Raw genomic sequence first — 25589 nt, forward strand, 5'->3', positions numbered from 1 at the left:
AGAGTCAAGGCTGCAGCTACAGCTGAACAAGTAAAATGTAAGAAGTTGGGCAGCAAGTAGCTGCCTTTGTTTTGTAGTGAGCTCTCTTATTCCTGTGTGATCACAGAGGCTCCTTTTATCCAAAGAGATGACAGAGCTCTGGATGTCAGCTAGAACTGCCAGCATCTGGGACTCCACTTTCTTTACTCTCCTGCCTAAGCCCAAGACTTCCAGGGGCCACCATCACTGGGAGACAGGGATTTCTGGACTCTGTTGTTTGCTAGGTGGGAAGTGGGAAATGCAAAGAGACTCAAACAAGGTCCTGAGTGGGGAATGAGAAGATGAGGCCTGTGACTGAGGGGAACTGACCAAGAAAACACTGCCCACCGAATGCTGACAGTTTTACTCCACAGCCTCCCTCATTCTCCACACACTGCCTTCTCTGTCTCTACATTGCACCCCTTTATGCTTCCTTATAGATACTTCCATGGTCTTTAGCTTGCTCTCCCCCTGCTGTTCATCTGAGCCACTTACCATCCTCCTTCCCCATCACTCAAACCTGAGCTTCCCCATCATTGGGAAGCACTTTCTCATGCTTGCACACCACCTGGTCAGCTGCTAAATATCCCCCTCCCCAACGCTCCTCCTACGTGTACCCCCTGGTTTCTGAGCCTCCTTTAACTTCTAGATCCAGTTGTAGATCCCCTTCCCCCACTCCCCAACAGAAAAGAGGAAATGATACCCAAAGAGGAAACTTGGTCTTACTGATCCCACGCCCAGCCAGGCCGCTGACCACACCCCCATGTCACTCCCAGCTTGACCCTGCCACTGACCACAACACTGTCCCTTCCCCAGCCTGTTTCAGCCGCTGGCTCTGCCCCTTGCTGCCTCTCCTCCAGCGTTGTTTAGACGCTGTCAGAGTCCTCTCACTCTCACACCCTAGCCTAATTTAGCTGCTTACCACATCCCCAGCTCTTCTGAAGCTCCTGACCCGGCCTCCGAACCCACTCTGTCATCCCCAGTTTAGTCAGCATGCATGGACTCATGCTTCTCCCTCCCCTCCTGGCTCAGTCGCTCATCATGTGTCAGTTTCCTACCATCACCCTGTCATCCCCAGTCAGCCTGACATTGTCAGTAACCCCACCTCTGTGCCCCTGCCTGTGAATACTTCATATCACATCCCTATCCCTCACAGCTTCATTCCCACATCCTAACTTAATCCCACCCGCTTCCCTGGTTATGTTAAACTGAAGCTGTCTAGTCAGTAAATGGGTACTGGTCATAGAAAGCTAACTTGGGCCTCAGTTTTCTGGGATTTGACAGAAGAGTCTCATATGTCAGTTCCACTTTTCTTCTGAATGGCAACTTCCTCCCGATGCAACTTTAACTCTGGCTTTATTATCTCTTGTACTAATACATTGTCCTCCTAACTTGGCCCCAAAGTTGCCCTAAAACCCAGTTCTGGGGGTGTCGCTGTTTAAAGCTTCCTTGGCCTCCTGTTCCCCTCTAGTCAGTTAGGTTCCTCATATTCTTCTCTCTGCTTTTGCCTTTCCATCTTAACCCTGACTTTCCCACCGCTGCTCCCTTGCAGGTGCCCCGTGCTTCAGCCAGCTTGCCTACTCACTTTCCTGGGCGCTCCTCCACGATTTCCTGCCTCTCCACCTTTGCTAATGCTATTCTCTGTGCCTGGGACGATACCTTTGACTCATCTTCGACTGACCTAATGGAGAGAGCTGGGGCTCTGGAGGCAGAGAGACCTGGGTTTGGATTTTGGCTTCACCCTTATTACTTGGACAAGTACTTTGGAAAAGCATTTAACATTCTGGAGCCTCCCTCGGTTTCCTAATCTGTAAAAACGGAGATAATCACACCTACCTTGCAGGGTTGTTGTAAGGGTTAACTGAAATTATGTGTATACTGCAATTAACGTATAGTCAATAAATGACACATCGCTGTTACTTCTTACTATCTTCATGTTCTTAAAATTCTAACTTCAAATGATAGCTTTCATGGATCCTTCACTCCCCCTTCCCTAGCCTACGGATCCCTTTTCCGAGTGTACACATTTTGGCTCCTTTAACAGCCTGCCTTCTCGGTAGCTCTGTATTTAGCTTTTTCACCCACCTGGAAGGCCGGCAACCTACAGAAAGCAGAGTCTAGATCTTACTCATCTCAACGAGCTTCCTGGCCACTGAAAGTTTGGCCTCCGGCCTTCCCACCATGGGCCGTGCAGAATGCATGGGGGAAAAGGCGCATAATGGAAGTCGAGATGCTGGGAGCTGGGCAGTGGGCCTGGTGCACTGGTGGGGAAGCTGTGTGTGCATGTGCTACCTACAAAAAGATAGATCTTTGTAGGGGCTGTGAAACCAGACAAGATCCGTGTAGACTGCACAGGCAGTTTGAGGGAAGGAGTCAGTCCTGTGTATAAGCTGAGGGGCCTTGGCGAGAATGAGAATGCATGTGTGGATATGAACACAGACCCTGTGTTGAAGGAAGTCAGACCCAGCCCTTCAGCTGCCCGGTCCAGCCCAAAATGAGCCTCCAGCAGCCTGGGGCCGGATATGTCAGTCTCACCCACAAGCCCCTCCCTCCTCCCCTCCCGGCGGTTGAGGACTCAGAGGCCAAATTTGGTAACAGACTGAGTGTTATTCCCCCAACCCTCTTACATTCTGACTCTGACTTCAGCTTTCTCTCTCCATTTGTCCCCTGTAACTCCCTATCTTTCTGTAGAACCCCTTGTAGGTACCTGCACTGGTGATATTCTCCATGTACCCCAAAATTCCTTAGCCCTAGTATACTTGCATTCCATTCCTTGCTGGGATTTGACCTCCTGTCCTCCACACCCCCCCTCCAATTGCCCAACGCCTCTGGAATGCATCTCAGGAATGTATTGAGGGAGGAGGAGTTCTCTGGGAAGGGGACATGGAGGGGGGTGTTGTTGCTCTTGATAAAACATGATAGAAAGGGATCAGGGCTCTCAGATCCAGACAGGAAGCAGGTAGTTTCTACTCCTAGTCCCAGGGTTCTTGTTCTTTGCCACTGCTGGTCCCAACTCAATGTCCAATTCCTTGACTTCCTTCACACTCAATTAGTTGTATAGATAGCTACTCAGCCTGGAGGAGGACAGGCATGACTCAACTCTCTTATCGGGATCTTACCAGAGGAAGAAGTGGGTATCCATATGTCCGGAGGAAATGGGGGCGGAGGGGCACACATGCAGTTTCAGCTTAGGCTGAAGTCCTTCAGTCCTGCTCTGGTTCCTTGGACTCTGCTTCTCTGACCAGCCCTCACTCTCCACAGCCAGGTCTGTCCCACTGCTGGAAAGGTTCCCCTAGGAGCAAGGAGAGGGCAGAGAGGCTGAGGAGGTTGGGAGGTGCTCTCATTGGGGTAAAGATGGGGAGTGCAGGCTATGCTGCTTTTCTTTGTAATCCTGAACTGTGTATATGGTCAGGAATGTCCTCCTAGTCATTGACCCTAGTGTTTCCTACATCTGGATCTGGTTTCTCTTAAGGCTGTCAACTTTCCCACTCCATCTTTCCTAGCCTCTTTTTCTCTGCCCCTTCTTAATTTACCTGATTCTGTATTGTGATACCTGCCTGTTTCCTAGTCTTTCCCTTAGTCCTGCTTTCCCCCTTGGACTAGCCGTTTGTCAGGTGAGGAATGGGGAGGCCACATTCCCTCCTTTTTTAGTTAAGAGGCACCTAGTCCCATACCACACTGGGTCAAGCATCAGGGCAGACCTGTCATCTTGGGGCTGTGTACCACCTGCTACTCATGGTGCTGAAAGGTAGAGGGAAATTTGGCCTTGCAAACACTGAGCTGCGCTGAAAGCATCACCTGGGTACCTAGTTAAGATGGGGGGCAGACTGGGCACAGCTTGATGGAGAAGAGTACAAGAGACTGCAGTAAGGCTTGAGTCTCAGTGTCTGGGCTGTTTGCCCCACTTGCCTTGAAACTTTCTCCTCTCCAAGAAGTATTGACTAGGTCATTTCCGAGGTCTCTGGACAGAGAGTCATAATTGTACCGTGACTGACAGCTTATTGGGAGGCCCTACGTGTACCATTCAGGTTGGAAGAAAGCAGGGATACAAGTAGGTCTCCCTGACATGCTAGCCACAGGAAGTTTGCAGGATTCAGGAGCCCCTGGGATGCTGCATTTTGCCAAGAAGAAGGCAAAAACTGTAAGAGGGAAGGTCACATGAGGTCAGCGTCGTGCTCTGAAATCCCAGGGCAGAGAAAAGGAAAAAAACTGACCCTGGAAAAGTAAAAGACAAGGCAGAGGCGGGGTTGGGGAAAGAGGTGAACAGAAACAAGAGGCCAAGGCACTTGGAACCAGAGAGGCACAAATTCCAGTGGTGCAGGCAGGACAGTGTCCTCAGGTGACATTGCATTTCAGGCCTGCTATTGTACTCTATAGAGACCAGATTCTCTCTGGGATGTCTTAAATGGTCTAGGCTGGTCCATTCGATGTAAGTAATCTTTCACCTTTTGAAATTAATAGGACAAAAGAACTTACTATTATTTTCTGTCATGGTGATTCCCTTAACAATCTTCTCTCCGGGACTCTGAGGCACTCCAGTGAGGGTGTGTTCTAATGCTCTGGTGCTACTGGCCAGGTATCGCCAGGCCGAAGAGCAGAAGCTGCCACCATGGTTGCGCTTTCGCTGAGGATCAGCATTGGGAACGTGGTGAAGACGATGCAGTTTGAGCCGTCTACCATGGTGTACGATGCCTGCCGCATGATTCGTGAGCGGATCCCAGAGGCCCTGGCTGGCCCTCGTGAGTCTGACTACTGAGGTGGTGGGGGCAGGAATCCTTCATCCCTTACTCTCTTGGTCTTGAGCAGTGTCCCCATTGTGTTCTAAGTTCCTCACCCCTCAGACCTACGCTCCAAGATCATGGGAGAGAAGAATATACAAAGCCAGAGGTCTGGCTGTTTGGCCACAGTGAAGTTTTTGTAAGTCTAAGGTGATCTACCATCTCTTTTAGCCAGCGACTTTGGGCTATTTCTGTCAGATGATGACCCCAAAAAAGGTATCTGGCTCGAGGCTGGGAAAGCTCTGGACTACTACATGCTCCGAAATGGGGTGAGTAACTCCATCATCATTGGCCACCCACGTGCTCTCTACCTGCTGTCTCACTTGTTCCCAGCACCCATGTTGGTGTCTACTCCTCCTCTCTCTTCCTTCCTCATACCAGTTCCTTCCCTGAACCCTGGGCTTTTCACATACCAGGCCAGCACTGTGGCTTTCTGACACAGGCAGTCAAAATGGCCTCCTTTTGGATGAACCACTGTAGTCTTCCACTTAGTAATTTACTTTCCTTTCCTTCTCCTTGGCTGGGGAAAGAGAACCAGTTTAAATAAGCCCTGACCACCTCTCCGTGCCCCAACAGGACACCATGGAGTACAGAAAAAAACAGAGACCCCTGAAGATCCGGATGTTAGATGGAACTGTGAAGACTATCATGGTGGATGACTCCAAGACTGTCACAGACATGCTCATGACTATCTGTGCCCGAATTGGTAAGGGATCTTGGTGGTGACAGCCTGGGCCAGGAGGTTCCCACTCTGTCAAAAGACCTTTATGGTTGGGGAGTTAACCAAACCTTCCCTTTTCCCTAGGTATCACCAACCATGACGAATATTCACTGGTTCGAGAACTGATGGAAGAAAAGAAGGATGAGGGGACAGGGACCCTAAGAAAAGACAAGACCCTGTTGCGAGATGAAAAGAAGATGGAGAAACTAAAGCAGAAGTTGCACACAGACGATGAGTGTAAGCAGAGACGCGTCCTGGGAAATGTAGGGAGAGGAAGGGCAGCCATTTATTTCCTATTTACCCTGAGTCATGCAACGTACACTTCTATGAGGAAAGGCCGGCACTGAAGAAGTAAAAACTCAGGCACTGGGCAACAAGGGGCTATGTGGGGTCGGTGCAAAGGGTCCTACGCTCTGTGTTCCAGTGAACTGGCTGGACCATGGGCGGACACTGAGGGAACAGGGAGTGGAAGAGCATGAGACGTTGTTGCTGCGGAGAAAGTTCTTCTACTCAGACCAGAATGTGGACTCCCGCGACCCTGTACAGCTGAACCTTCTTTATGTGCAGGTGTGGAGAAGAGTTGGCTGGTGGGTGGGGGTAGGGCAGAGTTAACAGGGAAATCCCTGCCCATACACTGGCATTCTATGATCTCCAGGCACGAGATGACATCCTGAACGGCTCCCACCCTGTCTCCTTTGACAAGGCCTGTGAGTTTGCAGGCTTCCAATGCCAGATCCAGTTTGGACCTCACAATGAACAGAAGCACAAGGCTGGCTTCCTTGAGTAAGTGAGCCATGTCCATGTTATGGCTTGAGACCCCCTTACCACTGTGACCCAATGACCTGTCTGCACCCCAAGCCTTCTTCCCTTATTTCCTCTTTCAAGGTCTGAGGGTTGACACCCGCAGATCATCACCCTCTCAGCCACCACCGTCCTTTGTCTCCTCACTGACCCCATCAAAGTGGGAATGTTCAGTGTCTCTGCCCTTTCCCCCGGAACTGGCTTTTGTTTGTTTTAGATTCTCTGGGAATTTGTTCTATCAGCCAAAGTAAAATAGGACATTTTCCTTGCAGGAAACATTAAATTAAAAGGGTCCCCAAATCACATTCACTGGTATTTCTCAGGATCCAAAGACTTTAATGAGACTTACTTAGTTTCCTAAGTGCATGGTCATCCTTGTAGGGAGCTTTCTCTCTTCTTGGCTCCCTCTCTTTCTCAGAAAACTAAGCCTTCAATTTAAGTTTCCTCAGTTCCCTTCCCACAGAAAGCACAGTTCACTCAGGAGCTCATGTTGAGTCCCCAGTCTTGCAGAAGCCAGTGCAGACCAGTCTCCTCAGTCTTTCTCAGAGATGATACTGTCCTAGACATTTCCTCAAACCTCTAGGCCCACAGTTCATGGCCCACATGCCCCTGATGCTATCCACTCCATGCTGACCCTCCCTTTTCTGGTGTAGCCTGAAGGACTTCCTGCCCAAGGAGTATGTGAAGCAGAAGGGAGAGCGTAAGATCTTTCAGGTGAATGGGGTAGGGGAAAGTGTCTGGGATGACCTGGGAGCTTGGCTGCTTGACTCTCCTGGCTAAGTGGACCCTACCTTCTCCATCTCTGCTCACCTCGCTTCTACCCTCCGAGCTGTTCTCCTACCTGTCTTATGCAAAGAAAGCAGAAGATGTGGATTTTAGTCCCAGCTCATCAGCAATTTTGCTGGGGAATTTCCATTTTGGGTTTTGCTTTTTGTTTGAGACTGGGTCTCACTTTGAGGCCCAGGCTGGCCTCTAGTGCACAGCAATCCTCTTACCTCAGCCCCTTAAGAGTTGGGATTGTGAATATGAGTTACCATGCTTGGCTCAGCCTGGTATTTTCCTTGCGTTTTCTCTGTGGAAGCCGGATAGGAGCATCACTGAGCTATTTCACCTGAAATTACTGTGAATGTAAAGTCTTATCCGACTCTGAATACTCAGCCCCAAAGGCCTTCTCCTTTGAGCTCTGATGATCCGGGCCTCTCCTACTCCTTAACTCTCTAGTACCATCTGCAGACCGTCTGCAAGTTCCTTAACCGCATTTCTTACGTTGTTGCTTCTGCTCCTTAGCCAGCCCACGTTGCATCTCCTTATCTCGTGCCTTCCTAAACCCTTCTGTGTGCCCATAATCCTCTGCCATTACAGTTAACATCCTAGCTTGTCTCCTGCATTGTAACACTAGCCCCACACGGCTAACTTTTCCCCCTTTCCTACTTGAAGGCACACAAAAATTGTGGGCAGATGAGTGAAATTGAGGCCAAGGTACGCTATGTGAAGCTGGCCCGTTCCCTCAAGACTTACGGTGTCTCCTTCTTCCTAGTGAAGGTGAGTTCTGACCCTTCTTCCTGCCTGCCTTATGTCATTCTTCCCTTTCCTGTCTCCCTGAACTCCTTGACTTGGCTTCATCCTTTCCCATCGTGACTTCCTCTGACCGTGTACATCTTGTCCCTTGTCACTCCTCCATTGCTATCACTCCCTCCTTTCCCTAGGCTATGCCTCTGTCCCTAGTAGAGCTTGTCCTGAGCCTGCCTGTGAACACAGTAGCTTAGCCCTCCTGGCCACCGCAGCATCCCCTTGTGGTCTAGAGCTGATCACATTTGACCTTTAACCTATAACACCAATTCCAACCTCTGTCTCACAGGAAAAGATGAAGGGGAAGAATAAACTAGTGCCCAGGCTGTTGGGCATCACCAAGGAATGTGTGATGCGTGTGGATGAGAAGACCAAGGAGGTGATCCAGGAATGGAGCCTCACCAACATCAAACGCTGGGCTGCCTCTCCCAAGAGCTTCACTTTGGTGGGTGCTAGGATTCCAATGGGAAAGGCCTTGGGGTTGTTCAAGAAGCGCAAGTACAAAGGTCTTTCCCCCTCCTTTAGGGCAGAGTGCATTGAATATGACTCCAGAACAGAGTTGTGGGAAGTGGAGGTCAGAGGAGGTGGAGAAGCTCTTAGAGAATGAAGTGTGTTGATGGCTAGGTGACCGATGCACTCTTTAAATGCAGCAGAGCTTGGAGAGTTACCGTCTATTGCTATGATAAAACAACATGACTATGGCAGCTTACAGAGGAGGGTTTATGATCATAGTGGGTTGAGAGCCCATCACCATCACAGTGTGGGAGGTGGGGCAGCAGGCAGGCATAGAGGCAGAAAGAGCTGAGGGCGCCCATTTTAAACTGCAGGTAGGAAGCAGAGAGCAAACTGGGGAAAGCCTGCCCCCTATGGCATACTTTATCCAGCAAGGACCTGCCTTCTCATCTTCCCTAAACAGTACAGCCAAGTGATCAAATGCCTGAGACTGGGGGAGGGGTGGGGACGGGGAGGTATCTCATTCAAACTACCACAGGGGTTGTGTCCTCAGTGATAAAGCACTTGCCTAGCATATGTAAAGGGACTTCAGTCCCTAGTACCACAACATACATAAAACTATTTTTTAAAAAAGGGAAAGAGAAGAAAAGCAAGTTGGGCATGGTTATGTGTATAACCCCAGCACTTAGCACTCTGAGGCAAAGGGGTTTGCTGTGCATTTGAGACTAGGCTGGACTAAGTAGTGAGGATCAGACCAGCCAGTGTCAAAAAGGCAAATAAAAGGAAGTTGACAGGGGCTGGAGAGATGGCTCAGCGGTTAAGAGCACCCTACTGCTCTTCCAGAGGTTATGAGTTCAATTCCCAGTGACCACATGGTGGCTCACAACCATCTGTGAGGAGATCCGATGCCCTCTTCTGGTGTATCTGAAGACAGCTACAGTGTTGTGGTGTTGTGTACTTATATATAATGAATAAATAAATCTTTAAAAAAAAAAAAAGTTGAAAACATAAAAGCCAAGCTGAGGTTTCATGACGTGTAAGGACAAGCGAATAGAAAACAAGCCTCCGGGCTGGGGATTTAGCTCAGTGGTAGAGCGCTTACCTAGGAAGCAAGGCCCTGAGTTCGGTCCCCAGCTCCGAAAAAAAAAAGAAAAAAAAAAAAAAAAGAAAGACAAGCCTCCCTTCTTCAGCACCAGCTGTTTACAGTTGTTCTTTTCCTCCGGTTTTCTGGTTCTGAGGTTATGAATTAATTAACTGATACCAATTTGATAGAGTACCACATAATGAAAATAGAAATGATCGATGCTGTTTTCTACTTTGGATGTTTTTGCCAGTCTTCAAGGACGGTGATTTAATAAACTCGCTGATGTCTTCCCAATTGTATCCTCTGGGGAGGAGTGAAGAGTCTAAATGACATGTGTATGAAACTGTAGCAGAAAGGCCACTGCCCGCGCAAAATATCCCCTCAAGAGGGAGATAAACCAATGGTGGGGCTGGAGAGGTGGTCCAGAGGTTAAGAGCACTGACTGCTCTCCCAGAGGTCCTGAGTTCAATTCCCAGCAACCACATGGTGGCTCACAACCATCTGTAATGGGATTCAATGCTCTTTCCTGGTGTGTCTTGAGGACAGCTACAGTGTACTCATATACATAAATAAATCAATCTAATGGTTGAAGGATGATGGGCCAGCTTCCTAGAGGGTCGGCGGCACAGACAGTGTCTATATCAAGTGCACGTGGCACCTTTCCTCCTCCCCACTTCCATGCTGCTCAGTCCCCACCTTGTCACTGTAGGACTTTGGAGACTACCAGGATGGCTACTACTCAGTACAGACGACTGAAGGGGAGCAGATCGCACAGCTCATTGCTGGCTACATCGACATCATCCTTAAGAAGGTGAGTGCCTCCACCCAGCTTGACAGAGCATTCTCAGGCCCTCTGCTCCCTGAGCCAGTCCTCTACAAACAGGACCCAAGTTCTAGAAAATGGCTGACTGCCTCTTATTTAATGGCCTCAACTCTTCTTCCTTTTTCCTTCTTACAGAAAAAAAGCAAGGACCATTTTGGGCTGGAGGGAGATGAAGAGTCTACTATGTTGGAGGACTCAGTTTCTCCCAAAAAGTAGGAAGGGAGTTGGGCTGATGTCGTTCCTTGAGTAGGGAAAGTACGGCTTGACTATAAGGACTCACTGGGTGTTGAACATCCTTTGAACAGTTTGGGCACATTTAGGTGCTTGCAGGCCAGAACAAGTGTTGGGTCCCTTGGAACTGGAGTCCCTGTGTCGTGGAACAGTGGTTGTAAGCTGTCTGATGTGGGTTCTGGTCCTTGCAAGAACAGCAGGTCTTTTTTTTTTTTTTTTTTTTTTTTTCCTTTTTTCTTTTTTTCGGAGCTGGGGACCGAACCCAGGGCCTTACCACTGAACTAAATCCCCAACCCAGCAGGTCCTGTTAACTGCCGAGCCATTGCTCCAGCACATGGTTCTTCCCTTGGCTCAGGCTTTATTAACAAGAGTTCATTAATCCCTAGATCAACTGTTCCCAACCTGTGGGTCTTGACCCCTTTAGGGGGAGTCACATATCCTATAACCTGCATATCAAATGTAAAAGACATTTCAATTTATTGCAGTATTTCAATTAATAATATTACAGTATAACAGTTTGTAGTAATATTTTAGTTGGGAACTAGCAATGTAATAATTTTATGGTTGGGTACTGGGGTTATGGTTGGGGATATGGTTTTGGTATGGTAACCACAGCATGAGGAGCTGTATTAAAGGGTGGTAGAATTAGGAAGGTTGAGAAGCCCTGCCCTAGATCCTACACTGCAGAGGCATTGTAACTGCTCACCATGTCCCCAGGTCAACAGTCCTTCAGCAGCAATACAACCGAGTGGGGAAAGCGGAGCATGGCTCTGTGGCCCTACCAGCCATCATGCGCTCTGGAGCCTCTGGCCCTGAGAATTTCCAAGTGGGGAGCATGCCGCCTGCCCAGCAGCAGGTTACCAGTGGCCAGATGCACCGCGGACACATGCCACCTTTGGTAAGAACGCTCCCACCTGTGTCGTGGCACACAGGTCCCTGTCCTAAGTGTCACGAGTAAGCAGCCCTTATACTCCTCCCCCAGCCTTTCTTGACCTTTGCTTTCTTGGATGCCCCATTCTCTCTCTTCCTCTTCTCTGTCTTAGACTTCAGCCCAGCAGGCGCTCACTGGAACCATTAACTCCAGCATGCAGGCTGTGCAGGCCGCCCAAGCTGCTCTTGATGACTTTGATGCTCTGCCCCCTCTGGGCCAGGATGCTGTGAGTATGCGGTAGAGAAGAAGCCAAGTGGTTCCAGCTGGGACTCTAAGGAGGAGAGAGGGGGCCTAAGGTTCTGCCTTTTTCTCTCAGGCCTCCAAAGCTTGGCGTAAGAACAAGATGGATGAATCAAAGCATGAGATCCACTCCCAGGTAGATGCCATCACAGCTGGCACTGCCTCCGTGGTAAACCTGACAGCAGGTAGGCTGTGAATGTGTGACTGCCGTGACTCGCTGTGGCAGGTTGTGGGTGTGTCCACCTCTAACTGCAATGGTGCCTCCCCATTCCATCTCAGCGTCTTCCTCTGCTCTCTGTCTTTAGGAGACCCTGCAGAGACAGACTACACCGCAGTGGGCTGTGCAGTCACCACCATCTCTTCCAACCTGACGGAGATGTCCCGTGGGGTGAAGTTGTTGGCTGCCCTGCTGGAGGATGAAGGTGGCAATGGCCGGCCCCTTCTGCAAGCAGCAAAGGGCCTTGCAGGGGCAGTGTCAGAACTGCTTCGCAGCGCTCAGCCCGCCAGCGCTGAGGTCAGAGGCCACAGGGCTGTGGTGAGGGTGGACACAGGGTTCCACCCCAAGAAGGAAGTGCGGCCCAGGAGCTAGTGAGACCTGTGGGCACATGGCCAGCGTCACGCAGCTTCTGACAGGTGTCCATTCTCCACAGCCCCGTCAGAACCTGCTGCAGGCGGCTGGGAACGTGGGCCAGGCCAGTGGGGAGCTGTTGCAGCAAATTGGGGAGAGTGACACTGACCCCCACTTCCAGGTTGGTGATAAACCCAGCTCCCAGAGCCCCCACTCCTAGGAGGTGATCTCTGATCCGAAATCTAGACCTTAGCCCCTTTTTCTGTGAGGTAACCCATCCAGACCAACCCAATCATGCTTCCAGATACAGTACTGAAAGCGCCTGTTCTCTCGGGTGTAAGAATTCAGAACTCCTGAATACAGATATAACCTCCTGGTTCAATTTGGCACTTATCGATGATGTCCTTAGCCCCGACTTCCCTGTACATAGTCATGGCCCCAGCTTTAAGCTCTCTCAAGACACCCTCGCCACATTGAGGGTGATGTTCCTCTAGCTGCCCCCTTCCTTTCCCCTACCCTAGGCAAGTTGCCTCAGCTGACTTTTCACCCTGAATTTCCCATACAGATGTTTGTACCCAGAGGGGCTGGGGCTCCATCTCCCCCCGATTCCCCTACGGTAACGGTCTCTGGCCTGGGCCTTCCCAGCTTGGTCCTCTCTGAGCCGCATACACTCGCTTCCATGCCTCTTCCTCAACCCCCTAGGGGAGCAGACATGATGGGAGTTGGGGAGGCCTAGACTGACAGGGTTGAAGAAAAGAGATCAGATAGGGTAGGACAGGGTCTTGCTCCAAAAACTGCAGATGACTCCTTGCACACTGAGATTGAGCAGCATGGAGACATGAAGCACCTCCCTCATTGAACCACCTATTCCTCCTTCCCCGTAACTGTCCGAGTGTATCCGCCTCATGCATCTCTCCCTTTGGTATAGATTCTGTTTCTATTGGTGAGGGTTTGTTCTTGGTGAGTGTCTCTCCTTCTGGGTGCTCAAGGTAGAGGGGCTTGGGAGAGGTTCTAACTGCTTGTGCATATACTGTCCTCTGATTGGAGTCAATGGGAATAATGAAGCAGCTTAAGCCAATGAGAAGTGTCTATGACCGCAGGCTCAGTCTCAGACCTGACTGGCTGCTTTCTCTCCCAGGATGTTCTGATGCAGCTAGCAAAGGCAGTGGCTAGTGCTGCAGCGGCCCTGGTCCTCAAGGCCAAGAGTGTGGCCCAGCGCACAGAGGATTCAGGGCTTCAGACCCAAGTTATTGCTGCAGCTACACAGTGTGCCCTGTCCACGTCCCAACTGGTGGCCTGCACCAAGGTGAGCCCAGATTTGCCATGTCCTTTGCCTCTGGGTAATAGGCATACAAACTGCTCGTTTTATCTCTGACTCTGAGGCCTCACCCCCGTCCCAGTGACTACTGTGAAAACCACAAAGACCTATCTCACAGCCTCCTTCTCTCACCTGCACGTCTGAAATCGTTTTCCCACAGGTGGTAGCTCCTACGATCAGCTCACCTGTCTGCCAGGAACAGCTGGTAGAGGCGGGACGACTGGTGGCCAAGGCTGTGGAGGGCTGTGTGTCTGCCTCCCAAGCAGCTACAGAAGACGGACAGCTGTTGCGAGGGGTAGGAGCAGCAGCCACAGCTGTCACCCAGGCCCTCAATGAGCTGCTGCAGCATGTGAAGGCCCATGCCACAGGGGCTGGGCCTGCTGGTCGATACGACCAAGCCACTGATACCATCCTCACTGTCACTGAAAATATCTTCAGCTCCATGGGCGATGCTGGTAAGAGTACTCACCTCCAGGAAGACAAAAGTCCCAGGGTGGGTACCCCAAGACCACTGGACATTTACCTTACAGACCTGGCCACCCAGCCTCTGAGGATCAGCACAGTGGCCTTTAGTTACTCTAGCTGTGTATCTCTAGGCTCATTGTTGAATGGAGAGCCTCCACTTCCCATTGGTAAAGCAGAAAGAAACACAAGCCTTGTGCTGTCTTCCTTAGAGTATTTACAAAAAGATACCAGGTTATGCCCAGCAGTAGGTGGCACGTTGCATGGTTGAGAGCTCACTAGACTTTTGAAAACAAGGAAGAAAAGGAGGGACAGTAGCTTCTCCACTTCACCTACCTCAAATCATTCAAAGAAGACTGCCTCATCCTCTCAAGACATGTACTAGAAATACTAGCTGGAAACTGCCCTTCCTCTCAGGAAATCGTTTGAGACCTTTGCCCGTCTCTTCTCTGTCCCTGAAAGCCCAGACTACATCTGTCTCTTTCAGTATCTCTGGCTTTCTTATTGAGGCTATCCTGTGTTCCAGGGGAGATGGTGCGACAGGCCCGCATCCTGGCCCAAGCCACCTCAGACCTGGTCAATGCTATCAAGGCCGATGCTGAGGGGGAGAGTGATCTGGAGAACTCTAGGAAGCTCCTTAGTGCTGCCAAGATCCTTGCTGATGCCACCGCCAAGATGGTGGAGGCGGCCAAGGTAGGAATAGTTTTCTGTACAGACCCTAAACTGGACCCTGAAGGGAAGTAGCGAGGACCTTGTCTGATGGGCTGACCAAGGAAAGTGGGAAGTAGAAGAGACTAGATAAGGAAACAACTCCCAAGGAAGGTTCTGGCTCCCAGCCTGCAGCTGGGCCACCAGCCAGGCATCTAGCCCTGTGACTCCGGTGGACTCTGACCATAAGGGTCCACATTCTGTTTTTCTTTCATGTTGAAGTTCTGCTGTTCCCACTTCCCTTGTGTTGCTACCACATCTGCTTGTATCTGCTCTTGGTCCCCTGTGAAGGCGGATAGCCTTTTGGTCTAAGGGTCTCCAGTAGCCATACAGAGTCAGGTCACATTAGACATTGACACACTAGGTGTAAAGACCATCAGAAGGCATCACCAAGGTCCCCCGAGGTCCGTTCTCCAGAGAGTCTTCTTCCCCTTCCCAGGCCCTCCTGCTCACACTGGTTAGTACAGAATTCTGAAGATTCTGTAGGACAGGCAAGAGTTCCACTGAAAGATTCACATCCTAGTGGGAATTAAGTACCCCGGGACTTCCAACAACCTGTCCTTTCTGAAACAGTTTTCAGCTCTCAGCAGTTAAAGCCTCAGTGAAGGTAATTCGAAATTAGACCAGGAAAACAGATTAGCTTTAAACTGGATTTAGAGAAGTCAGAAAAGAGTGCGTTTTGAAATCAAAATGATGATGGATAATGGTTGTGTCTCCTCTCAGGGAGCAGCTGCCCACCCCGACAGTGAGGAGCAGCAGCAGCGACTACGTGAAGCGGCTGAGGGGCTCCGCATGGCCACCAATGCAGCTGCACAGAATGCCATCAAGAAGAAGTTGGTGCAGCGCCTGGAGGTAAGGCTGGTGATCCGGGCAGGGGCCGGCATGGAGACAGAGGGAGGGGTGCCAGGGATGGATGGGTCAAGCCAGTGTTTCCTTAGGGTACACTGAGAGCCTGGTAGGCCAGGGCCTGGGAGTGCCTGGCCTTCTGATTACTCTGTCTTCCTAGCATGCAGCCAAACAAGCTGCAGCCTCTGCTACACAGACCATCGCTGCAGCACAGCATGCAGCCTCTGCCCCCAAGGCCTCTGCAGGCCCCCAGCCACTACTGGTACAGAGCTGTAAGGTAAGTCTCCAAGAGGTGTGTGGGAGTGGGGAGGGGTGAGAAGAGGGGTTCCAGAACGAGGTACTCATGACCTTTGTCCTTCAGGCTGTGGCAGAGCAGATTCCATTGCTGGTGCAGGGTGTCCGAGGAAGCCAAGCTCAACCTGACAGCCCTAGTGCTCAGCTCGCCCTCATCGCTGCCAGCCAGAGCTTCCTGCAGGCAAGACACTCCACTCCTAAGACCAGAGCCTCCCTCCTATGTTTCCCTAACCTTACATTCCCCACAACCTGAATATCTGCTATTAGCCAAGACCAAACCCGACCGAGTGCTTACTGTATCCTGACCAATGTATATTCAAAGGCTAGAGGGAGGGTGACATACCTCATTTGCATATGTGTTCTCCAACAGCCAGGTGGGAAGATGGTGGCAGCAGCAAAGGCCTCAGTGCCAACAATTCAGGACCAGGCTTCAGCGATGCAGCTGAGTCAGTGTGCAAAGAACCTAGGCACTGCCCTGGCCGAGCTCCGCACTGCTGCCCAGAAGGTAGGGCAGCCATTTCTAGCTGTGGAACATAAGGCGCAGCACATAGACGGCTGGGATGGGGAGAAGTCGTAGAGTAGCCTCCAAGAGGGTCGACTAATCTGCGGCCCAGGAATACAGCCTCCCTGTGCTTCTCACCGCCACAGGCTCAGGAGGCGTGTGGACCTTTGGAGATGGACTCTGCACTGAGCGTCGTACAGAACCTAGAGAAGGACCTGCAGGAGATAAAAGCAGCCGCTCGCGAGGGCAAGCTTAAACCGTTACCCGGGGAGACGGTGAGGATTCGGCCTTCATGCATGCCCTCGCTTACCCACAGAGTCTGCTCAGCCCTGCTGTAGAGCCCTCATGCAGCTGCCAGCCTTCCTTCCCCAAGGACCTTCTCAGGTGCCCTCCCCCCTCTTCCTTCCCCTCCTCCACCTGAGCCTTCATCCCCTTATCCGCAGATGGAGAAGTGTACCCAAGATCTTGGCAACAGCACCAAAGCGGTGAGCTCTGCCATCGCCAAGCTGCTGGGGGAGATTGCCCAGGGCAACGAGAACTATGCAGGTGTGTAGGCACAGGGCTGGGAATGGGACGAGGGATGCCGACTGGAGACGGGGAACTTGTGGGGGAAAGGCTGACAGAGCAAACCTTTCTCTGTGTGCCCAGGTATTGCAGCTCGGGATGTAGCAGGTGGACTAAGGTCACTTGCCCAGGCTGCACGGGGTGTAGCTGCACTGACAACAGATCCTGCAGTGCAGGCCATTGTGCTTGACACAGCCAGTGACGCTCTGGACAAGGCCAGCAGCCTCATTGAGGAGGCAAAGAAAGCCTCTGGCCATCCAGGGGACCCGGAGAGCCAGCAAAGGCTTGCCCAGGTCAGTGCTGGGAAGGGGCCCACCCCTTGCTTAGGTCTCTTCACAAGGCCTGCCCAACAGGGCGCACGCTCTTCTACTGCACGTGTTCTCAGTCCAGCTCACAGAAGCATCTGTTAGCCTGAGGCACAAACCTGGCTGAGCAGTGGGTTTGGGATGTTTGTGGGTATTTTGGGATGTGTGATTATTGTCTGTGACCCTAGCCTCAGTTTGTTCAGCTACAGAAGTTCCTTTCTTCCTGTTTTAGTGCCAGGACCTCTGGTTATCTCCTATGTCCCAGAGTAAAAGGGGCTCTCCCAAATCACTCCCTTTGGCAACCCTGTTTCTTTCCCACCTCAGGTGGCTAAAGCAGTGACGCAGGCCTTGAACCGCTGTGTCAGCTGCCTGCCTGGCCAGAGAGATGTGGATAACGCCCTAAGAGCTGTTGGAGATGCCAGCAAGCGACTCCTGAGTGACTCGGTAAGAGGACTGTCTGTCTCATGACCTGTCCTTTGACCCCGCTGTCTGAAGCTTCTTACAAGCCCAGGCTTTGCGCCATCCTCCCTAGCCTGCCTGCCCTTCCTAAACTCTCTTCCCATCATCCCCACTCATCTGTCTGACTTCCCCTCGGACCCTGCAGCTTCCTCCAAGCACCGGGACGTTTCAGGAAGCACAGAGCCGACTGAATGAAGCTGCTGCTGGGTTAAATCAGGCGGCCACAGAGCTGGTGCAGGCCTCCCGAGGAACCCCACAGGACCTGGCTCGGGCCTCAGGTCGATTCGGACAGGACTTCAGCACCTTCCTGGAAGCTGGTGTGGAGATGGCTGGACAGGCCCCGGTACGAAGGGCAGAGGGTCTAGTTGAGAGCAAAGTAGGGTGTTCAGGATCTGGGTCTGCTCCTAGTTCCTTCATCTCTAGTCTAGTAGAACAGAATAATGTATGCCTTCCCTTCAACAGAGCCAGGAGGACCGAGCCCAGGTGGTGTCCAACTTGAAGGGCATATCCATGTCTTCGAGCAAACTTCTTCTGGCTGCTAAGGCCTTGTCCACAGACCCTGCTGCTCCCAACCTCAAGAGTCAGCTGGCTGCAGCTGCCCGGTAAGCTGGACCTGGGAATCTCAGCTCTGGGGACCTGTGAGAAGGCCAGAGGAGATATTTCATGAGACACCCCCAGCTTAGCTGTAGTAAAACAAAAGAGAAATATATACAACCCCATGCACCCAGGACTCAGTTCCACACTCCCCTTCCCAATCAGGGCAGTGACAGACAGCATCAACCAGCTCATCACCATGTGCACCCAGCAAGCCCCTGGCCAGAAGGAGTGTGACAACGCACTTCGGCAGCTAGAGGTGAGCCTTTGTCGTGGGAGCTGGGGCGGAGGAGCCGGGGCTGAGGAGCCGGGGCTGAGGGAGGGTCAGTCGAATGTCATGTCGCTCTCCCTGCACAGACGGTCCGAGAGCTCCTGGAGAACCCAGTGCAGCCCATCAACGACATGTCCTACTTCGGTTGCTTGGACAGTGTCATGGAGAACTCTAAGGTTAGTGGGCCAGGGAGCTCCAGAGAGGCAGGGAGGGAAGGTGACTTAACACTGGTACATTGCTGCTCAGTAGACATGATCAGAACCTCCTGATACCCACTCTTCCTTAGGTCCTAGGTGAAGCCATGACTGGCATCTCCCAGAATGCCAAGAATGGAAATCTGCCAGAGTTTGGAGATGCCATTGCCACAGCCTCCAAGGCTCTCTGCGGCTTCACTGAGGCAGCCGCACAGGTAATGTCCTAAGGTGGACCAGAGAGCAGCTCTTGCTTCCCATTCGTGCTGCTTCTCCCTTTCACGGCTGTCAATCAAGAATCTAGTGTGAGATGGATCAGGGTCTCCTTCCTGTAGGAGGGCGGTCTCCCTCCTGTGGGGGGGGTACTCTCCTTCCTGTAGGAGGGTGGTCTCCCTCCTGTGGGGGGGGGGGGTGGGGGGGGGCTCTCCTTCCTGTAGGAGGGTGGTCTCCCTCCTGTGGGGGGGGCGTGCTCTCCCTCCTGGGGGCGTGGTCACCAGAAGCTGTCGGAAGCCCAGGTTGCTGGGACTCTGTTTTGATCACACTGACCAGCTGTAAGACTTTTATTAACATTGCTGAGGATTGAGCTAGAGTTCAACAGAGCACTGCATGCACATGCGCGTGCACACTCGCGTTCTCGCTCTCTCTCTCTCTCTATCTCTCTCTCTCTCTCTCTCCCTCTCTGTACTTTGTTTTGTTCATTCTGTGATCCATAAACACACATACTTCTAATGAAGCTCAATAAAAATTGTTTGTTTGAGGTGGGGACTTACTACTCCCGGCAAACTCACCATCCCCTTTGTCTCCTCGGCATGGGATTATGGGAAAGCGCCACCATACCCAGCCTATTTGCCTTTTAATCTTCTGAAAAGTTTGGGTCGGTTTAACAAGAGGAAAGTTTGTTTTAGGCAGGTTAACTGTGGTTTCTTATAACTGCTTCTCTCCGCACAGAAGAGAAAGAGAAGTCTGTTCTCTAACCCCCTCCCTCCACCACTGTTCACTTCTCCCCAGGCAGCATATCTGGTTGGTGTCTCTGACCCCAATAGCCAAGCTGGACAGCAAGGACTGGTGGAACCCACACAGTTTGCCCGCGCAAACCAGGCAATTCAGATGGCCTGTCAGAGTCTGGGGGAGCCTGGCTGTACCCAGGCCCAGGTAATGCAAGAGGACAGGTACCATGGGCAAGGCTGAGAAAGGACTCCAAGAGGAAAGAGGGAGTGGAAGCACCTGTGAGGGAGGAGGAGGCCGGGACACATCCCTCACCTTCCACACAGTGCTTGTTTCCGAGTCTCGATGTACTTCCGCATAGCACTGAGGAAACATCTTCTCTAGAGATGCCTGAGCCCCTTCTCCCACTTGTCCCATTTTGATTTCCCTCCATTAATGGATCTATCTGTTGTCCGCTTCTCCCATCTCACGTCCAGTTCATCTTTTTTTTCCTTTTCTTTTTTTTTCGGAGCTGGGGACTGAACCCAGGGCCTTGGGCAAGTGCTCTACCACTGAGCTAAATCCCCAACCCCCCAGTTCATCTTTGAGCACCTTTTTCTCCACACCTCCACTTTGCTTCCTATACCGACCTCCGCAGGGTCCATCCTTTGTCTCCCACCTCTGACATGGCTCCCTTAGGTTTGCGGTCCTCCCTCCAGCTCTTCTCACAGCGCCTCCACCTCCGTCTCCTCAGGTGTTGTCTGCAGCCACTATTGTGGCCAAGCACACTTCTGCCCTGTGTAACAGCTGTCGCCTGGCTTCTGCTCGGACTGCCAATCCTACTGCCAAGCGCCAGTTTGTACAGTCAGCCAAGGAGGTGGCCAACAGTACAGCCAATCTTGTCAAGACCATCAAGGTTTCGAGTGTTTGAATTTTCAGGTTCCCTGACCCATGCCACCTTCTCTGCCTGAAACTCCTACTCATTTTCTGGGGTCTTTTTCAAGATTCTCTTATCCTTGCCTATCCAGATTCTTTAGTCCTTTGAGCCCTTGTGGGTAGCCTGGGTTCACTTGTGCGCCTGCTTACTTAGTCCTAAGGCTCCCTGTTGGCTTCCAGGCACTAGATGGGGCCTTCACAGAAGAGAACCGGGCCCAGTGCCGAGCGGCCACAGCCCCTCTGCTGGAAGCTGTGGATAACCTGAGTGCCTTTGCATCCAACCCTGAGTTCTCTAGCATTCCTGCCCAGATCAGCCCTGAGGTAAGGCACTGGAAAGAAACTCCTGAGCCACTTTATCTTTGGAAGCTTAAGTCATGAGACTCACCTCTGTCCCACCTCTCTCCTCAGGGCCGAGCCGCCATGGAGCCCATTGTAATCTCTGCTAAGACAATGTTAGAGAGTGCTGGAGGGCTCATCCAGACAGCTCGGGCATTAGCAGTCAATCCACGGGATCCTCCACGTTGGTCAGTGCTAGCTGGCCACTCTCGGACTGTCTCAGATTCCATCAAGAAACTTATTACAAGCATGAGGTACTAAGGGTTAGAAAGCAGGTCTAGGGACAAAACCGTGGCAAATGACTGAGTTGGAATGAGATGGCGCACTGTCAGAGGACATTTACTGCAGATTTGGGGGGGGAGGGTAGGATAAATAGCAGCTTGCAAAGAGGTAGTGGAACCTGTGATGTGTCTGCAGAGACAAAGCCCCGGGACAGTTGGAGTGTGAGACAGCCATTGCAGCTCTGAACAGCTGCTTGCGGGACCTGGACCAGGCTTCTCTTGCTGCTGTCAGCCAACAGCTGGCTCCCCGTGAAGGAATCTCCCAAGAGGTGAGGAGAAATGTATTCAAGAGTAGAGATTTCAGGTTCGGGGAAGGGTATGTAGGGGGAGAAGGAGTTCAGAGATATCTTGACAAAGACATCCGAGGGCCGGAATCTTCTGGGGCCAGGTAAGGAGTTAGATATGGAAGGAAGCCTGCGGCTAGGTTGTAACTCAGTGATAGTGTGTGAAGCACATCCAGAGCTCCCGGTTCTGTCCCCACTACCATCACATACGCAAACAGTTGGAAGGAATGGGCAGTGTTACAGTTACACTCAGAACCGATGTCTGCTTCCTCTCCAGGCTCTGCACACCCAGATGCTCACTGCAGTGCAGGAAATTTCCCATCTCATTGAGCCACTGGCCAGTGCTGCTCGAGCTGAAGCCTCCCAGCTGGGACACAAGGTATGGAAGGAGTCATGTGAGGAGTCTAAGGGCATAGGTTAAGAGTACATGATGCTGGGGTTGGGGATTTAGCTTAGTGGTAGAGCGCTTGCCTAGGAAGCGCAAGGCCCTGGGTTCGGTCCCCAGCTCCGAAAAAAAGAACCAAAAAAAAAAAAGAGTACATGATGCTAAACCCAGTTTCTTGTTTCAGGTATCCCAAATGGCCCAGTACTTTGAGCCACTCACCCTGGCCGCAGTGGGTGCTGCATCTAAGACCCTGAGCCACCCGCAGCAGATGGCACTTCTGGACCAGACGAAAACATTGGCAGAGTCTGCCTTGCAGTTGCTATACACTGCCAAGGAGGCCGGTGGTAACCCTAAGGTAGGACGGGGGCTGGGAGTGGGGAAGGCTTTAGCACAATCCGGAAAAGCAGGAGCTACAGGCTCTCTTCCTCTTGTCCCCATAGCAAGCAGCACACACCCAGGAAGCCCTGGAGGAAGCTGTGCAGATGATGACAGAAGCTGTAGAAGATCTGACGACAACCCTCAACGAAGCAGCTAGTGCTGCAGGGGTCGTTGGTGGCATGGTGGACTCCATCACCCAGGCCATCAACCAGGTTAGAGCCTTGGGTACCTGGGGACACACAGGCTTACCAGAGGGACTCTGGGTACAGAAGCAGTGACTGTGACAGTCTTTCTCTGCTTCATCCTCCTCCCTCAGCTAGATGAAGGACCTATGGGTGAACCAGAAGGTTCGTTCGTAGATTATCAGACAACCATGGTGAGGACAGCCAAGGCCATTGCTGTCACTGTTCAAGAAATGGTAAGTTTGGGACGGAAGGGACTGATTGCCCTGGGAGAGCTGAGCTTGGTCAGAACTTCACTTTTTCCCTTATCACCAGGTAACCAAGTCGAACACCAGCCCTGAAGAGCTGGGCCCTCTTGCCAACCAGCTGACCAGTGACTATGGCCGACTGGCCTCACAAGCCAAGCCTGCAGCTGTGGCTGCTGAAAATGAGGAGGTAACCATGGCAGCCACACTGCCTTCTCTCAGGAGATTGCAGTTCATGGTGCTTCTTCCCATGGCAGCCTCAGGGGTGTCCCACACTCCCTACTCTAGCTAGTCAGACAAAAGGCAGCACACCATCAAGGCTGCTCCATAAAGGGCGAGCAGGCTGTGTGTAGACATGAAGGATTCGAGCCTTCAGTCACAGGGTCAGGGACAGCTCAGGATCCAAAGGCTTCTGGGTTCTGCTTCTCCAGCCTCTGTCAACCCTAGTAAGACCTATGGTACCGCTGCTGGGCCGAGAGTCTCCTGGTGCTTCCGTGTGGCAAATCCACACAGCTTGTCCTTGCTTAAGCTCTTGGCTCTCCTCCCAAGAAAGTGAGTGACTGGATCTTAGTAGGACATGCCTAATCCCCAAACCCTCCGTAAACCCAAACAGGCTCTGGTTCAAATACCCAAGCACAGTTGCGTCTCCCTCCTCCCCACGGTGCTTAGCACAGTCCTTACCCCATGGTGCCTTCTCACTACTGAATGTGTAGGAGGTGACTCCTGCTTGGATATGAAACCAGAAAAGACTGTGTGGGGACTTTTCTTAGAGCTCCCTTAGTCTGTGAGACATGGTTCTTTTTAAGCTGTGTTTGTTTATCATTATTAGTGTGTGTGTGTGTTTGCAGTGTGTGTATGAGTGCAGGTGTGCACATGTCATAATGCACAGGTCAGGGGACAACTGGGAAGTCAGTTCTCTCCTTCCACTGTGAGTTCCAGGAACCAAACTCCGGTGGCCAGGCTCACACAAGTGTTTACCCACTGGTCCATCCCACTGCTCTAGGTTTTTAAGCATCCTCAGTGGTTCCATCCCACTGCTCTAGGTTTTTAAGCATCCTCAGTGGTTCCTCTAGGTGCATTGGAGGCTCCTGAGCACTCTTATAAAATGATCAATGTCCCCTCTGCTATTCACAGATAGGTGCGCATATCAAGCACCGAGTACAGGAGCTGGGCCATGGCTGTTCTGCTCTGGTCACCAAGGCAGGCGCCTTGCAGTGTAGCCCCAGTGATGTCTACACCAAGAAGGAGCTCATAGAGTGTGCCCGCAGAGTATCAGAGAAGGTGACTACTGATCTCCTGGGGCGGCGTGGCTTTCCCATCTCCGTGTACCTCTCCAGCCTGTTTCCTTGTTCTCTCAAGCATAGGCAGCTTTGACTTTCCCTTTCCCTTTGCCTACAGGTCTCCCATGTTCTGGCTGCACTCCAGGCTGGGAATCGTGGTACCCAGGCCTGCATCACAGCAGCCAGTGCTGTGTCTGGTATCATCGCTGACCTTGACACCACCATCATGTTTGCTACTGCTGGCACACTTAACCGTGAGGGTGCCGAAACTTTTGCTGACCACCGGTGAGGAGGGAAGTGCCCGGAGGGAGGCAGGTTGGCATGGGCTGGAAGGTTGGGACTCTGAGGAAAGCTGACTGGTGGGGCCTCCCCAGGGAGGGTATCTTAAAGACAGCAAAGGTTCTTGTGGAGGACACCAAGGTCCTGGTACAAAATGCAGCTGGGAGCCAGGAGAAGTTGGCACAAGCTGCCCAGTCCTCAGTGGCCACCATTACCCGCCTCGCTGATGTAGTCAAGCTTGGTGCAGCCAGCCTAGGAGCCGAGGACCCCGAAACTCAGGTATCTACCTAACATCTCTAATTCTGCCCTAAGCCTCACTTCCTGTTGCCCTTCCCCCTCACAAAGCAGAGTAACCTCTCCCTCACAGGTGGTGCTGATCAATGCAGTAAAGGACGTAGCCAAGGCCCTGGGAGACCTCATCAGTGCAACAAAGGCTGCAGCGGGCAAAGTTGGGGATGACCCTGCAGTGTGGCAGCTCAAGAACTCTGCTAAGGTTGGCAGCAGTAGGAGCAACAGCAGGAGGAGGGATGGTTAGCGCACTTCCTCCTGCTTTAAAACATGGTCTCCCCCACTCCTCTGCTGCCCTCAGGTGATGGTGACTAATGTGACATCGTTGCTCAAGACTGTGAAGGCTGTGGAAGATGAGGCCACCAAAGGCACCCGGGCCCTAGAGGCAACCACAGAGCACATACGTCAGGAACTGGCGGTGAGCACAGCCCGGGGCACTGGGTGATAGACTGTGAGTTGGGCCTCTCCTGCATTCCTCAGCACTCTGCTTGCTTAATACCGTACTTCCCACATGATCCCGTCATGTCTCTGCTGCGCTGCATCCCGGCCAAAAGGCACTACTTAAATTTCAACAGTCTCTCTCCAGTCAGAACCGTGACCAGCACTGCTCTCTATGAGCTTTGATGTAGGAATATCTGCAGGGACTTGACCCACAGTGCCTACTCTAGAAAAGCTGTTTGCATCTCACAGAATCAACTAACCAGGGCCCCTAGGGGCTCACAGGTTGAACCAGTCTGACCTAGTTCCTCTGTGTCCATGCTCTGGTTGTGTAGCTTACTGATCTTTTGGGATTCCTAACAGTTGGGAAGTGGGGGCTACCTTGGCTCTTTGGCCTGTTTTGGGGACCCTTTTCCTTCTATTGGGTCACCTCATCCAGCCTCACTGTGAGAGTATGTGCCTAGTCTTGCTATAACTTGATATGCCGAATTTGAATTTGGTTGATATCCCTGGGAGGCCCACCCTCCAGATCTGGAGGAGGGGGAAGTGTGGGGGGGGGGACGGGGAGGAGAGGAGGGAGAGGAAACTTCTGTTAAGATGTAATATATGAGAAAGGAAAAAG

The 25589-nt window shown here is 51.8% G+C and overlaps 1 protein-coding gene across 2 annotated transcripts in view; it reads left to right on the forward strand.

The window, feature by feature from the left end:
* The window catches only part of Tln1 (talin 1), a 30037-nt gene that overhangs the window by 1188 nt on the left and 3260 nt on the right, over positions 1–25589 (forward strand). For both annotated transcript variants that reach the window (XM_032891640.1, XM_032891647.1), the window contains 47 exons: positions 4595–4757; positions 4968–5065; positions 5373–5502; positions 5602–5754; positions 5942–6084; positions 6173–6300; positions 6972–7032; positions 7756–7860; positions 8177–8332; positions 10134–10235; positions 10383–10459; positions 11196–11376; positions 11522–11635; positions 11726–11834; positions 11955–12163; positions 12300–12398; positions 13356–13523; positions 13696–13990; positions 14524–14690; positions 15429–15557; positions 15712–15828; positions 15913–16026; positions 16216–16350; positions 16494–16622; positions 16791–16893; positions 16996–17204; positions 17541–17660; positions 17821–18018; positions 18138–18277; positions 18435–18528; positions 18627–18716; positions 18827–18949; positions 19740–19883; positions 20410–20571; positions 20772–20912; positions 21000–21181; positions 21345–21477; positions 21770–21871; positions 22062–22232; positions 22318–22467; positions 22572–22673; positions 22753–22872; positions 23817–23963; positions 24081–24247; positions 24337–24520; positions 24609–24734; positions 24831–24947. In XM_032891640.1, coding sequence (XP_032747531.1) covers positions 4628–4757; positions 4968–5065; positions 5373–5502; positions 5602–5754; positions 5942–6084; positions 6173–6300; positions 6972–7032; positions 7756–7860; positions 8177–8332; positions 10134–10235; positions 10383–10459; positions 11196–11376; positions 11522–11635; positions 11726–11834; positions 11955–12163; positions 12300–12398; positions 13356–13523; positions 13696–13990; positions 14524–14690; positions 15429–15557; positions 15712–15828; positions 15913–16026; positions 16216–16350; positions 16494–16622; positions 16791–16893; positions 16996–17204; positions 17541–17660; positions 17821–18018; positions 18138–18277; positions 18435–18528; positions 18627–18716; positions 18827–18949; positions 19740–19883; positions 20410–20571; positions 20772–20912; positions 21000–21181; positions 21345–21477; positions 21770–21871; positions 22062–22232; positions 22318–22467; positions 22572–22673; positions 22753–22872; positions 23817–23963; positions 24081–24247; positions 24337–24520; positions 24609–24734; positions 24831–24947 — 6474 coding nt within the window. In that variant the 5' untranslated portion in view covers positions 4595–4627. Of the gene's footprint in view, positions 1–4594; positions 4758–4967; positions 5066–5372; positions 5503–5601; positions 5755–5941; positions 6085–6172; positions 6301–6971; positions 7033–7755; positions 7861–8176; positions 8333–10133; positions 10236–10382; positions 10460–11195; positions 11377–11521; positions 11636–11725; positions 11835–11954; positions 12164–12299; positions 12399–13355; positions 13524–13695; positions 13991–14523; positions 14691–15428; positions 15558–15711; positions 15829–15912; positions 16027–16215; positions 16351–16493; positions 16623–16790; positions 16894–16995; positions 17205–17540; positions 17661–17820; positions 18019–18137; positions 18278–18434; positions 18529–18626; positions 18717–18826; positions 18950–19739; positions 19884–20409; positions 20572–20771; positions 20913–20999; positions 21182–21344; positions 21478–21769; positions 21872–22061; positions 22233–22317; positions 22468–22571; positions 22674–22752; positions 22873–23816; positions 23964–24080; positions 24248–24336; positions 24521–24608; positions 24735–24830; positions 24948–25589 lie in introns of those variants that run through there.

The sequence above is a fragment of the Rattus rattus genome, chromosome 1 (assembly GCF_011064425.1).
Source record: "Rattus rattus isolate New Zealand chromosome 1, Rrattus_CSIRO_v1, whole genome shotgun sequence".
Taxonomy (NCBI): Eukaryota; Metazoa; Chordata; class Mammalia; order Rodentia; family Muridae; genus Rattus; species Rattus rattus.